The 15248-nt window shown below is 37.7% G+C and overlaps 1 protein-coding gene across 10 annotated transcripts in view; it reads left to right on the plus strand.

Annotated features, from left to right (window-relative positions):
- The window catches only part of PIAS2 (protein inhibitor of activated STAT 2), a 73728-nt gene that overhangs the window by 26155 nt on the left and 32325 nt on the right, over positions 1 to 15248 (plus strand). For all 10 annotated transcript variants that reach the window (XM_080920387.1, XM_080920383.1, XM_080920379.1 and 7 more), the window contains exons 3-5: positions 3040 to 3124; positions 12019 to 12069; positions 12175 to 12265. In XM_080920387.1, coding sequence (XP_080776513.1) covers positions 3040 to 3124; positions 12019 to 12069; positions 12175 to 12265 — 227 coding nt within the window. The remainder of the gene's footprint in view (positions 1 to 3039; positions 3125 to 12018; positions 12070 to 12174; positions 12266 to 15248) is intronic.

A 15248-nucleotide genomic window follows, 5' to 3' on the forward strand; every position in this document is an offset into this window, starting at 1 on the left:
ATTGTTTTTAATAGCTAAGTACTCCATTGTGTAAGTGTATCACGATTTTTGTATCCATTTTTCTCTTGAAGGACATCTGGGTTCTTTCCAGCTTCTGGCTATCATAAATAGACTGCTATGAACATCATGGAGCAATGTGTCCTTGTTAGATGTTGGAGCTTCTTTTGAGTATGTGCCCAGGAATGGTATAGCTGGGTCCTCAGGTAGTACTATGTCCAATTTTTTTAAGGAACCCTTTGCCTAGTTTTGAGTTGGGTCACTTTACTTTTTTTTTTTTGTTGTTGTTGTTGTTGTATTTTAGGAGGACTTCCCCACCTCTGTTCCTAGCTCCCACTTACTTTTAATTTAGAGATACAGTGTAATAAGGAATAAAAGGAGAGTATTCTTATATGGCATTGCAGTGATTGATGGGGGATGGAAACCAAGCACAGTCTTAGATGATGCAATGTAATAAATTAGTTCACTTACTATTAACTTTATGAATTATCATGTTGGCTAACTGAGCTATAAATTTGCCTATCAACTTTACATTTTAAGAAATTTATTTTGTGTATATAAAAGTGATTATCTTCATGTCTTTGTACCACATGCATGTCTGTTCATGGTGGACAGAGAAGGTCATTGAGTTCCCTGGAATTGGTGTTATAGATGGTTGTGAGCCTGTTTCGGTGCTGGATTTAACTCGGGTTTTTTGGAACAACCATCTCTTTTGTCTGCAGTGGTACTAGTCATTACATCTTTACAGACCACTTCCAGCCTGAGTATAGCTGTAGAGAATAATAATATGACCAAAACACAAGCCAACTTACTACAAGGCCATATACTACTTCCGGCCAATAGAGGGGATGCCTTAACAAACCTCATTTTTATTAAGAATGTTTAACAAGGTATGTCAAACTGACAACTTTTTACCTAAATATTTTACCAAGTCAGAGTCATTATTATCAAGTAGGTGGCAATATGTGTGTATCAGATTATAGCTTTTTCCACCTTCAAATACTTCTTTTTTCTTAATTATTTTGAGACAGAGTCCTACTATGTAGTCCTGGTTGACTTGTTAGCACTATGTTTTCTAGGCTGCCCATGAACAAATAAGAGATCTGCTTGCTTCTGCCCTTTGAGTACTGTGATTGCTAGTGTGTACTGTCATGCCTGGCTCAGATTTTATTTATTAATTTATTTATTTTGAGTGCATGTTGGTATTCAGAAGATGTTGGACCTTCTGGAGCTGGAGTTACAAGTGGTTGCCAGCCATCCGATGTAGGTATTAAAAGTTTAACTTTGGTCCTCTATAGGATTATCAAGCCCTCTTAACTCCTGAACCATCTTTTCAGACCCTTTCCTCCCTCTTTCCCTCCCTTCCTTCCTAGCAAGGACTTAAATGCAGACTACCAGAACTAAAAATGTATCTGTATATTTTCTGTTTCCGAAAGCTTTCACATGTGTTAATAGTCATAAAAAGTAGAGAAAAGTGTTCCTGTATTTTAGAAGATTTACAAGTTTTATGTCAGCTTTATTTTTGTGTTTGTTCCTTGTTTTTACTTTGTTCCTTTTTGGAGCACTCTGTACTTGTGTTAGATATTTTCAGATTTATGGCTAGAGAAAACACAGTGCTCATGGTATTAAATAAGATTGAAAACACTGTGTATTCACTTGGCTGCTTGGTTTGTGCTAGAGATTGGGTGTAGGGTCTTGTGACAGTTGTTCCAGTGCTGAGCTAGATATAGTCCAACCCCCCTGTGCTCACATGTAATCCTACAATATGGGCTATTGTATTACATTTGATAGTTGCACTGTTGTGGGTGAACTTAGTCATTGACAGAGGCAATGGGAGCCATAAACGGGGAAAGGATGGAAAGACAAACAGGAGCCGAGGACAGGGAAAATATGAATCATTACATTTCTTTGAAGCACTATTCTGCACTAAAGTGCCCATGCTTTTTACTCAGGGAGTTAATATTTTTCTTGATTTGATGTGACTGACAAAGAGGGCTTTCTGATATTAGACATTTAGCTATCATCTTGTTCATGATCTTGGATATTGTAGTAATAACATAACAGGAATCACTTTTGCTTGCTCTTGGGTAATGTTGCAGTACTTTATGGTCTACTCTCCCTCCCTGTCTGTCAGTTCTTATTTTTGAGACAAGATCTCTGTAGCATTAAGCTCGTTATACAGTCCAGGCTGGCTTTGAACTCATGATCCCTTTGCCTCACCCTTTTGAGAGCTAAGATTACAGGCTTTTGCCACAATGCCTGTAATGAGTATTAGAACATCAGTATTAATATGTTTCTGTTCTTTGTGATGTTTTCAATACATTTTAACTTTTAACAATAGAGTTTAGCAGGGTAACTTTACCAGGATAATTCTTCATAACTAGGTTATCTTTTATAAGCAATAAAATGTTTATCAGCTTTACCTAAAGTTCTAAAATTTTTGGACTTTCTTTTGTATGCTCTGAGTACTTAAATATAAAGCACTAAAATAATAAAGATGCTAAGAATATATATTTTTAAAATTTTATTTATTGTTATTTATTTTATGTCCATTGGTGTTATACCTGCTTGTGTATCTGTGTGGAGTCAGAGCTCCAGGAACTGTGGTTACAGACAGTGGTGAGCTGCTAGGTGGGTGCTGGGACTTGAACCCAGGTCCCCTGGAAGAGCTGCCAGTGCTGTTAACTCTTGAGCCATCTTCCCGGCTCCCAGAAAACATGCATATTTCGTGGATTGCACTACTGTGAGGGAATGTTTCTGACGATCATGAGATAGGGCAGAGTGAAATGTCGTCTTGAATGGTTTTATCATATTCTGATATCACAGTGTAGTTCGTTTTTTTTAGAATACTAAATGATTATTTAAAAATCAAGCTCATTTGGATAACTATGCTCAAAATTGTAGATGAATACGGTTTCATACTATCCTGGAGTTTTAGAGAATTAATTACATTTAACCTTGAACATTTTAGGCCTTAGCAAATACTTGGTTGTTATTGCAGGTGCTTCTTTGTTACTGAATACATTTCCTTTCCCTCCTCAGTTCAAAGCAGTATTCAGCGGTTTCAAGAGAAATTCTTTATTTTTGCTTTGACACCTCAGCAAGTTAGAGAGATATGCATTTCAAGGTAAGAGGAATGTTTCAGTATATTTTCCTTGAAGGTTATATGTTTGCCTTATACACTTATAGCCAATATAATAGACTAGGTGATTTACACAGAAACTTACTTTAAAAATTCTAGAGAGTTCTGTCAAAAATCAAGTCGTTGATAAGCTTTGTTATTCCTAAAGCCCATTCTTATGGCTTACACATTTTGCTGTGCCACACATGACTTTTCTCTGTTGCAGTGCATCCAGCTATGCAACAAGCTACTGTCATGACAAACATGCCTCTTAACTTAGGGATTTCTTTAAGAATTTTAATTGCATTTATAAAAGCAATTGCAAATACAGTCACATGTGGTTAAGGTTTCCATGTATAAACTTGGGAATCCATAGTTCAGTCTATAAAAGCTGAACTAATCTCCCTCTTTTTCTCTTTCTTTCCTTCCACTTTTGTATACATTCATGTGTGTGTGTCTGTCTGTCTGTGTCAAATGTCACAGTGCAAGTGTGATGTCAGAGAATATCGGAAATTGAGGAATTAGTTGTCTTCTATTTTGTAGCTTCAGGGATCAGACTCACCAGGTCATTATTAGCATAGTTAAGCATCCAGTGCCTTTGTCACTGAGCTGTCTTGCCATGCCCACTTGTGCTGTTTGTTAAGTAATAATAGTTAAACTGAGATAAGTCATAGTAAGTACTGTGTACCAGAAAAAGTTGCAACCTTTGAATTAAATCTCAAAAAAAAATTTTTTTTTTAAGACACATTTGCCAATATTTTTGTTTGACTGGTGCTTGGAATTAAACCCTGGACCTTCTGTGTGCTGAGCAAGTGCTTCTATCGCACTTCTATCTTAAGTGTTTCAGCTGAAAACTTATTTTAAATAGGGCAGCATAAGAAGTGTGAGAAATTGGCATGGTGATGCATACCTATAATCCTTGTGCTCCAGAGATAGAGGCAAGAAGATCAGCAGTTCAAGGTCAATCTTGGCTACCTAAGATGAGTAAAAATGAATTTGATAATAACCTAAAGATAAAATATCTAAACATATTTTGAGACTAAATAGTGAACAACTTAATGATTATTCTTGGTTAACTGGGCTAGGAATGGTGGCACTTGTCTTTAATCCCAGCCCTCAGGATGAAGAAGCTGGCACAGGCAGATCTCTGAGTTGAAGGCCAACCTGGTTTATAAACTGAGACCTTAAAAAGAAAAGTACTGGCTAGTTTATTTCAACTTGACACAGGCTAGAGACACTTTGGAAGAGGGCACATCAGTTGAGCAAATGCTAGCACTAGGTTGGCTTATAGGTAAGTAAAGTTCTGTTTCTGTAGTGAAACACAAAGACCAAGGGAGGGAGATAAACTGGGCCTGCCATGGGCTTTGAAACTTCACAGTTTACCCTTAGTGACAGCATTCTCCAAAAAAGTCACACCCACTCATGACAGAACCACACCTTTCATTGGTCCTAAATAATTCCTCTAAATGGGAAGGGAGGGGGGGTGGAGTCTTACTCAATTCAAATAAGCACACCTGTAGGCCATTTTCTTGACTTTCAATTGCTTCAGAGCAGCCCTGCTCTCTGGATGATGCCACCCCTGTGTACTGTTACTGGGTACTGTAAGAAAGTTAACTGAGCAAGCCAGTAAGCAGCATTCTTTTATGGCCTCTGCATCAGCTCTTGCCTCCAGTTTTCCTGCCTGTTTGAATCCATGTCCTGACTTCCTTCAGTAGTAGAGTATTGTTACATAAGAGCTGTAAGCTAAAATACCTCCCCTCCCCTAAATTGTTATGGTCGTGGTGTTTATCACTGCAAAACAAACTCTAAGACAAGAAACAAAACCACAAAAGCCAGAATATAGTTCAGGGCGAGGTTAACTGTGTAGTCATCCTCCCCGGCCAAACTGATTAATAGATAGCCCCCAACACAGGAAAAGTACAGCTAATCTTTTCAGTTTTGGATGTAAGAGTTTTAATGGCATGGAATTTAGGGGCAAAGAAGAAACTCCAAGACATACGAGGTAAAAAGGGAAAGGATGATCAGTAGTGTGATCAGTTCCAGTTCCAGAAGGAGTCAGTTTTGTGCTGGAGAGGTGATCCAAGGTTCAGAGCACTGGGTGCAGATGACTTAGGTTGGTTTCTAGTGCTCACTAGGTTCATAGCCAACTGTAATTCCAGTGCCAGGGTTCTGGTGCCCTCTTCTAGCCTCTTTTAGTCTTTATTATGTAAGTGTACGTTGTCAAGTTTCTAAGTGACTATATCCAGATTATATCATGAAATTCTTTGCAATTAGCATTTGAAAGTGTGTCTAATAGTGTATGGAAAAGACTCTTGAGACACAACTTTAGATTTTTTAGAGTGATCATGCTGTTTTGTTAAAATTACGTTATCTTAAAAATCTCAAGATTTTATAATTTATAAAGTTTGAGGTTCCACAGAGAAATGTTTACATAAATAAACTGGTTTGTAATAGTCTTGGGATATTAATAAGCCAACAAAGAACACAAAAGTAAAAATTATTTTAAACAAAAATTTGTATTATTAATCTAGTGATAAGGCCTTGTTTGAGGCTAACATTAAGTGATGTGTACAAGGCATGGTATTAAAGGATATAATGACAACTGATTGCAGTCTTGTTAGTGAGCCGGATTATTAACTGAAGTGTCCATTAGCACTGCAGGGTATTGTATTAAAAAACCCAGTTTAGTCATGACAAATGAATCGATGTGAGGAGGCAGGAAATCACAGTTAATCCTGGTCTAGAAAACTACTGAGTTATTATGTGGGCTTTTTGAAGGAGGGAAGTGAAGAAGATGTAGATTGGGAAATACATATTTCAAGGTGCATTTTTATTCTTTGTGTGCATGTGGTATGCGCAGAGGCCTTGAGGAGGCTGTTGAACATCTTTCCACCACCCCTCTTCTTACTCCTTTGATACAGAGTCTTCTCTGATCCTGTACTTAGGCTCGCAGCCAACCAGCTCCTGTGTTCTTCCTGTTACTCTCTGCAACTCTTGTGGTGAGGTTCCAGTTATGATTACGCCTGGCATTTTATGTTTTGAGGCAAGCCCTCTTGTTCCCTGAGGCATCTCCCTAGGCCTAAATAATTATATAACAATTGTTTCAAAACATTTATTTATGTATGTGAGTACACTGTCGCTGTCTTCAGACACACCAGAAGAGGGCATCGGATCCCACTACAGATGGTTGTGAGCCACCATGTGGCTGCTGGGAATTGAACTTAGAACTTCTGGAAGAGCAGCTTTAACTGCAGAGCCATCTCTCCAGCCCAAATTAAAATTTTTAATAAGGTCCTGGAGATAGATGATAGTGGTGGTTGTTACCCACTACAAATGTTTTTATTGCTTTAAATGGTTAATTGATTTTAATAATTTTATGTATATTTATCCCCACTATAAAATTTTACCAAGTAATGCTGTTTTTCATTGCTTTAAAAAGAAATCAAACATGCTCATATCTATCTATCTGTCTGTCTATCTATCTATCTATCTATCTATCTATCTATCTATCTATCTACATTACAAACACAGTCTTTTCAGAACCGTGGAATCTATTGGTAAAAACAATTCCTTTCCTAATAAGTGTAAATAAAATTTAGCTGAGACTTGTATTTGATCCCTCCATGTCTGTCTCTCCTTTCTTTTTTGTACTGAAGTATTATCAAAGCTAGTCACTTGCATTATGTAATACACAATTGTGCTTAAGTGTGCAGCTCTACTGGATTTTACAGGATTATTCATAAAGTTTTGTGTGTGTGTGTGTGTGTGTGTGTGTGTGTGTGTTGTATGCAGAAGTCAGCCGTTGCCATCAGTCTTTAATTTGTTCACCTTATGTATTGGGGCAGGGTCTCTCAGCTGAAACTGGAGCTCACTGGCTAGTTGAGCTAGCCAGTTTTGGGCAATCCCTGTCTGTATCTCCTGATTGCTGGGATTGTAGGGGAGTTACTACTGCTATTTAATTGTAAGAGTGCTGAGGATTTGAATCATGGTCTTCACGAATTTTTTATAAATTAAGCCATCTTTCCAGCTCCCACTCAGAAGTTAATTAATTCTAAATAAAATTGTATCTGACCAATGTTCAAATTTTCTAAGTTGTCAACTAAGGGCTACTTGCTACTCTTACCTATTCGTTTTTGTTGTTATGGTATTTCACTCACCCACTCACCCACCTACTCACTCACTCATTCATTTGGGACAGGGTTTTCTCTATGTAGCCTTGGCTGGCCTGGAAGTCACTCTGTAGCCCAGGCTGATCTCAAAACTCAAGATCTGCCTGCCTCTGCCTCCAGAGCACTGGGATAAAACATGTGTACTACCATAATCCAGCTTTGTTACTGTTTTTATAATTGTGTTTATGGATGTGTGTCTGTTACATGTACACATGTCCCAGGAGGCTAGAAGAGGGTGTTAGAGCCCATGGAACTGGACTTATAGGAGCTCATAAGCTCTAACACGGGTGCTGGAAACTAAGCTTAGGTCCTTTGTAAGAGCAGTATGTGCCCTTAACCGCCTGTCTTTCTAGCCTATGTTGTACTTCTTTAAACTTCATTTTAAGGCAATTTTGATTTGTAGAAAAATTATAAAAAATCATGCATATGTCCTTTATTCAGGTACCTTTAATATTAGCAACTATCATAAGCATTGTATAATTATCAAAACCAAGACATTGGTATAATGGACTTCATATCGGAATCTAGTCCCAAATTATATCTAATTGTGAAACTTTTCTTTCACTTAGTGACTGTTTTCTTAATTTCTTTATGAAATTCGTCATTCCAGACATCTTGTTTCAGAGTAGCTGTCAGAACCACTTGCAGGAGTTGGTTGAATGCTTCTGCCATGTAGGACACTGGGATCATTTTCAGATTGTTAGGCTTGCCAGCACGTACAGAACTGTTTTGCTGGCCCTTGAAGTTTTATCTTGATTAGATTATGTGGCCCGAATACCTTGTTATATGTTCTTTTCAGAGAACATCATGTGCTACATAATATTTTTGTTCTTTCTTTTGGTCATGCTAACATACCATTTGGCTCATCTGTCTGTTATATTGTAATATTCCTGATATTTCCTCATTATTATTAGTGAATATCTTGGAGGAATACTAAGACTTTGCATGTATTTTTCTCCTTAAATCTTTGCAAACCCTCTGGAATCTTGCACCTTCTAGTTTCTCTCTCTCTCTCTCTCTCTCTCTCTCTCTCTCTCTCTCTCTCTCTCTCTCTCTCTCTCCCTCCCCCCCCCTTTCTTTCTTTCCTCTTTCTTTCTTTTGAAGCTGTCTTCAGACACACCAGAAGAGGGCATCAGATCTTGTTACAAATGGTTGTGAGCCACCATGTGGTTGCTGGGAATTGAACCAAGGACCTCTGGAAGAGCGATCAGTGCTCTAACCACTGAGCCATCTCTCCAGCCCCACCTTACAGTTTCTGTTTGGATTAGTCTTCTGTAAAGAACTGTTTTAACTGACCTCCTTTTATTTATTTGTGTAATTGTAGATTCATAGATAAATTGTAGGTTGTAACAAATGCTATAGGAATTTATTTTATGGTTCACAAATTGCTCTAGCTTATTTTAGTTATCTTTCCTATTGGATCCTAGAAGCTTAAATTTGTTGTTGTTGCTGTTATCTTACTTGATGGCACTTTATTTTGTTGTTGTTGTGTTGTGTGTTTGGCCTTTTTGAGATAGAGTCTTACTGTCCAATTGTACTTGTGTCAGTCTCCTACCCTCAGCCTTATTTTATGTGTATGGGTGTTTTGCCTGAGTGTGTATGTCAGCATGCTATGCAGTATATACCTTGGGAGACCAGAGGAGGGTGCTGGTCCCCTGGGACCAAGTTACAGCTGAAAGATGACATACGACGCATGCTGGGAATTAAAGCTTGGAAGAGAAGCCAGTGTTCTTAATCACTGAGCCATATTTAAGGCTCCATAACATGACTTTTCAAACCAATGAAATTGGTAGTCAGGAGTGGTAGATGGATCTCTCTGTATGAGACCAGCCTGGTCTTCATGGTGATCTCCAGAACAATCAGAACATAGAGACCCTGGAGAGGAGAAATGGAGGAGGAGGGGAGGGACGGGGTTGGAGAAAGAGACAGATTGTGTCTAAAAAATTGAACTTACCCCTGTGACTTAATGTTAGTGTTAATGTTAAAGCTGTTCTTAACTTTGTGACTTAGTATCACCAACCACTAGGAAACACATCTGAAACCTTGCCTCTATCCTGGAGTCAGCCTTATTTATCTATACCCATATATTCTCAGAAGTCATTGGATCTTACAAGATTCTCTTTTAAAGATTTATTTATATAGTTTATGTATGTGAGTATACTGTAGTTGTCTACAAATGAGAGAGAGAGAGAGAGTCAGTCAGTCAGTCAGTCAAGAGCCACTCCATATGGTTTCTGGGACAAGCTAGAGTCTGTACTCTCAATTGCTATCTCTTCACTCCCCCAGTGACCATGTAATCTTTAAAAATCTGTTTCTTCTTTGGTGCTTAAAAATTGGATCACTGGGACTTTGTAGAATTTGTATGTTGTCATTTGTTAGCTTGTCACACCTGTTGTTTGCACCTTCCTCCTTTGGCTGGTACAGAACTTGCTTCTTCCAGCCCTATTTTCTAGCGGTTGCACATTCTGTCTTTCTGGACTCACCTACTGACACCTCTTTCAAATTTTGTTTCACAGCATAACAAACAAATTTCTGTTATGTATCTTGTTGAGAATCTCTTTACTCAGGAAACACTGAACAGAATTACTGTTGTACAAATGTGTGTTCTAATTTGCTTGTGGAAAGTGTCTTGAGCTTTTAAGACAAACTAATTTTCTTTTTCTTTCCTTTTGTAAGAATTGTTACATTTCATTTTGTTTGTATCTATAACTAGCATGAGTTTTTATGGAAAATAGTGTATTTCATTTCTCTTTAAAGTTCCAGGAGCCAAACCAAATTTTTGGTTTGGATACGTGGAATGTTTGAATTGCTTAATCAAATAATTTCTTAAGAGAGGGTCAGGATGGTTGAGAAGAATGTAGGCTCTTGGAAGAACATCTTAAACCCAGACATTTGAATTATCTGTTTAATCATCACAATTACTTAATGAAGTAGATGTATTCTGTGTTTAACACATAAAGAGACTGAATACTGAAGGGTTGAGCAGTTTGCACAAAATCATAGAATTTGGGATTAGAGAGTCCCCGTGTCTTCCAGGGAACTAGAGAATGTGAAGCAGTGAGCAAGGTGAAGGCTAAAGCTGCTTCTTCAGGTTTCTCATGGTAGGACTACTGTGTGATAGTTTCTCCGTATACTCCAACGCTTAGAATAATGGTTAAGAGTGATCTTGCATTTTTATCTGATGGGATTCCAGGCATACACTGCCATGTGTGTTGACTAGATTAGTGTGAGGTTTTGTTTGTTTGGTCCATTTTGACACAAGGTAGAGGAGGGAACCTTAACGAAGAAAATGCCTTTACAAGATCAGGCTGTAGGCAAGTGTGTAAAGCATTTTCTTACCTAGTGGCTCTTCCATGGTGTCTGCATCAACTCCTGCCTCTAGGCTCCTGCCTGGTTTCAATTTTATCTTGACTTCTCTCAGTGGACTATGTTTCAGGATATGTAAACCAAATAAACATTTTACTCCCTAAGTTGCTTTTGGTTGTGGTGTTTGATCATAGCAACCATAGCCCTAAGACATCTAGCTAGGAAGATATTTCTTGAATTGTAATGTGCATCCATTTGATTTGGAGATTGGGGTTTTATTTTCTTCTCTTCTTTTTGCTGACAATGTGCATGTTCATGTACATTTTGAATCCTCTGGAGTTGGATCTGAACTCTGGTCCTCAGAAGAGTGGTGTATGCTGTTAACAACTGAGCTATCTCTCCAGCTGCTGGAGATCTTGTTAAAATGCAGATTCTAATTGTATACATCTGGGACAAGAGCTGATATTCTGAGTGTTTCTTCATCTCCTAAAAAAAAATGACAATTTTCTTAAGTGAAGACTCCATTTTGAGACTAAAAAAAAATCTAGAAATCATAAAAGTTTCTGGATAGATGGTTATGAAATTACCCTAATTATCATGTTGGATTGTAAGTATTACTTTAGTTCTGTTACAATCACCCGTGCAGCTCTAAAAAACGATCACATTATACTCAAACCAATAAGAATTACCTGATGAGGAAACTTTATATTAAACAAAAAAAAAAAAAAAAAAAAAAAAACACTCCATGTGATTAGAATATTCAGCCAAGGTGAAGAACTAAATAAGCATGGAATTAATTCATTAAACTTCTTAGGATCTTAGAATGTTCCTCTTCTTTTAAGTAAGTTTGTTATGTATAAAAGCAAGTACTATATCACTGAAGTTTCTATGAATTGGAAAAAATACCTCAAAAAAAAAAAAAAAAAAAAAAAAGAAAAGAAAAAAATACCTCAGACATGAAGAATTACTCAAAATTTAGTGAGTAGAAGTTATAATTCCTGCATTGTTTTGTTTGTTTTTGGTTAGTGTCATTTAACATTTTTAAAAGTGTGTATGTGTGTAACTGATCACCTGTGACCTCACCAAATGGCATACTGAAGCGTTGACTTGAAGACAGTGTTGGTTACCTTTCTCTGTAGTAACTACCTTATTCACTGCGACAGGGTCTGTGAGTTTGGATATTGTTATTCTAGTTAGTCTGACTGGGCAGCAAAACTTAGGAATTACCCTGTATCCATAAATCCTGCCCCCTCCAGGGCCCAGGGCTTGAGGGTGGGGTGGGGATGTAGTTGCTCACTGTTAAATAGCACCTTGCTTTTTCAGTGACACTTAGTATTGGAACCATTACCCACTGAGTCATGTCCTCAGCTCCTGTTCTGTGAAATTTTATTGTACTTTCTTAACTTTTTTCTCCCTTGCCAACAGGGATTTTTTGCCAGGTGGTAGGAGAGACTACACAGTCCAAGTTCAGCTGCGGTGAGTTTGATATTTCCCTACTTGCTTTGTGCATTTGAGTTTTAAAACATGGAAGCATGTTTTGGTACCTTAACTTTCCTTTTCTTTTTCTTTTGTTTAATACAGACTTTGCTTGGCAGAGACCAGTTGCCCTCAAGAAGATAACTATCCCAATAGTTTGTGTATAAAAGTAAATGGGAAACTCTTTCCTTTGCCTGTAAGTTGCTATATATTTACCAGATTTTTGTGTAAGTTTAGAAACCCTGACAAGGGGTCAAAACAGTAACAACTGAGTACTGATAAATTATTTATTCACCTCTACAGAGGTACATATAAGCTTCAGAAGTAAATGAATGGCCAATTTGGGGAAGATAGAGAGGATGAACCGGAAACATAATAGGTTTGATTGGCTCTTGGATCATATATCTAACAGCTAACTTGAGCACTTAAGTGCACAAAACATTGATGAATTTCTGAGTTAGCTGAGTTTGGCCTGTAGCTTTTATCAAGGGAAACAAAGAGCAACAGAATCCAGGCTTGGAACCTTGATCTTGATGATTTCACATACTTGGGGCCAAGGAAGAAATATTTGGTTGGCAGCTTGTCATCTAATAGTGAAGCAACTCCTAGAATATGTATAGTGTAAACATATGTAGCATATTCTGGCCTGAGATAACTAGAATTCTCATATTGTTAGGTCTAAAATAGCACTTAAGTTATTGAACTGTAGTATGTATTAGTTCCCATTGAGGTCTGGAATACACCACTAAATTAGTATGGTTGTGTAGAAGCAACAATACTTGAATTCAGAAGTGAAAGAGAAGCTTATTTATTAAGTATTATGAAATAGGTTGTGTATTTGTTGTAATTGAAGTATTCCATGACTCCCGGTATTTCAAGTTGCCATTTCAGCAAAAGCTGCTATTAGAGAGAAAAGCTGTTTGATATTCCTGCTAGGCTTGAGACTTGACTTAGAATGTTTATGTGAGCAATACATTGGAGCAGCTGAACACAGTGCAACCCAGTAATCTAGGTTCTCCAAGAACCAACTGCTTATAAGTGTTAAGGCTTAGGCCACCCTGTAGCCTAGGAAACTGAACCTTACTTTGTTTTTAGGCATATCATTTGCCTTGACATTCAGCTATGGCTTGAGTTACTGCTTTTCATTTTGGCAGACCACAAGCTGCTGTTTGTATTTGGTTAATCTACCAATAGATATAGCCAAAGCAGAATTAAATGTAGGATCCAAAACAGACAGAAACAACAGTTTGCATTTATAATTGCTTAAATGCTGATAGCAGTATTCTTGTGTACATTGTTCTGTGTTATCACTTTCCTCCCAATGCTTAAGGACAGGACACTTCACTGAATTGGAAGCTGTTTTGATTGGGCCAACTGGATGGCCATCCACCTCTAGGGATCCACCTGTCTCTGCTTTCTGGAACTGGAACTACAGCCCTCTGTAGCCCAGCTTTTTATGTGGATGCTGGGGAGTTGAGTTCAGGTCCTCATGTCATTACTGAGCCATTTCCCCAGCTCCTAAAGTAAGGGGATCTGATTTTGAGTTTCCTTTTTCCTCTGTGCCTCAGATGGAGCAGCTTAAATGGGTATGGCTCTGTTAAACATATAAACACACATTACTCCTGTCCATGCAGTAATGCAAATTCCTTATGCCCAAGGTTTTGTATGATATTTGGACTTTGATGTTAGGCTTAGATAACAAATTATCATTTGGATACATCCTCCCATCAAGAGAATGACAGAAAAGACATTCTCCACTTCTAGTTGACTTGGGTGTATTGTGTAGTTCTGCTTATGCACCAGTGCTGAGTTTTAATATAGCTCAACATTGCTGAAATCATAAGGGTCTTAATATTTGCTAATGATCAGATGTTAGCTGTGACATTTAGCCATTGCCTATATGTGTCTAAGTTTGATACTATTTCTACTGGCCTGACTGGGTAGCTCAGCTTTTGAGCCAACAAATAGCTTTAAGGATGTTCTGAAAAGGAAGCATGGATCTTGGCTGTCTTAAAACCTCTCACCTATAATTGTTGGGAGATCCTAGACTGTATTAGTATTAACACAAGCAATTAAGGTTGTCTTTGACCTCAAGGAAGTCTGAGGTGTGTTAGTAGAATGAGGTACAGTTTTAAGAAATATTGTAAAGCTTTTTCATATACAAGGATTAAAAAAAGTAAGTGCTAATGATGGAATGAAAAGTTCTTCAGAGATCTTTCTGTTAAAGAACATGATAAGCTGTCTGTGGTGGTGCACATATTTAAATCTTAATATGGCAGGGTGTGGGTCTCCGAATTCAAAGCTATCCTGGTTTACACAATCAGTTCTAAGACCCAGACCTATTTAAATAAAGAGACAGGGCGGGGAGGGGGTGAGGGTATGGTAGTTGATTCATTGTGCTTATATTTCTTTGGTATGTGAAATGAATAATGATTTAATAGTGTTTATGTGAAGGTTCTAAATTGCAGAGTAGTGAGACATACTCTATTTAATATGTAGGTGTTACTGCAGCTAAGCAAAGTTCTTTTTCTTAAGGGTATACTATTTTGCTTTTGAAGACGACAGCCGTTTGGTAATTGAGAGTTGTATATACTGTAAATAAAAGTGGCATGTTTCCTATTTAAAGCAAAGTCAAGCCAATTTAATACCTATTGAAATAATTTTTTTTTTTTTTAAATGTATTAACCTGAAGTTTCTTTGGTTCGTTTTTGTTTGGTTTGTTTTGAGACTGAGGTTTACTATGTAGTTCTGGTTGACCTGGATCTCAGAGATGTATTTGCCTTTTGAAAGCTTATGGCTTTGGTTTTAGTAGTTTTAGTAGTTTAGTATTTTTAGTAGTTTTGTTCCATTTTTATTTGGGTATGTCTACATGCATGCATTGCCTGTAGGTGCCAGCAAAATCCAGAAAAGGCAGCCTGATGCTTTAAAGCTGATGTTTCAGGTGGTCGTGAGCTGCCTGGTGTAGTGTAGTGGAATTCATCTCGGATTCTCAGGAAGAGAGCAGCAAGCACTAACTGCTAGGCCATCTTTCCAGTTCCTTAGCCTGGTTTTAACGATCATAGTTTCTTTCTCAGATGAGGCAATAGATTTCATTAGTAAATTCCTCTTTTAATTCCCAAAGACTACTCATTACTCTTTCCTACTCATTCATGTGTATGTGTTTTGAGTGGGGCTTCCTT

This window comes from Micromys minutus (genome assembly GCF_963924665.1).
Source record: "Micromys minutus genome assembly, chromosome: 8".
Lineage (NCBI taxonomy): Eukaryota > Metazoa > Chordata > Mammalia > Rodentia > Muridae > Micromys > Micromys minutus.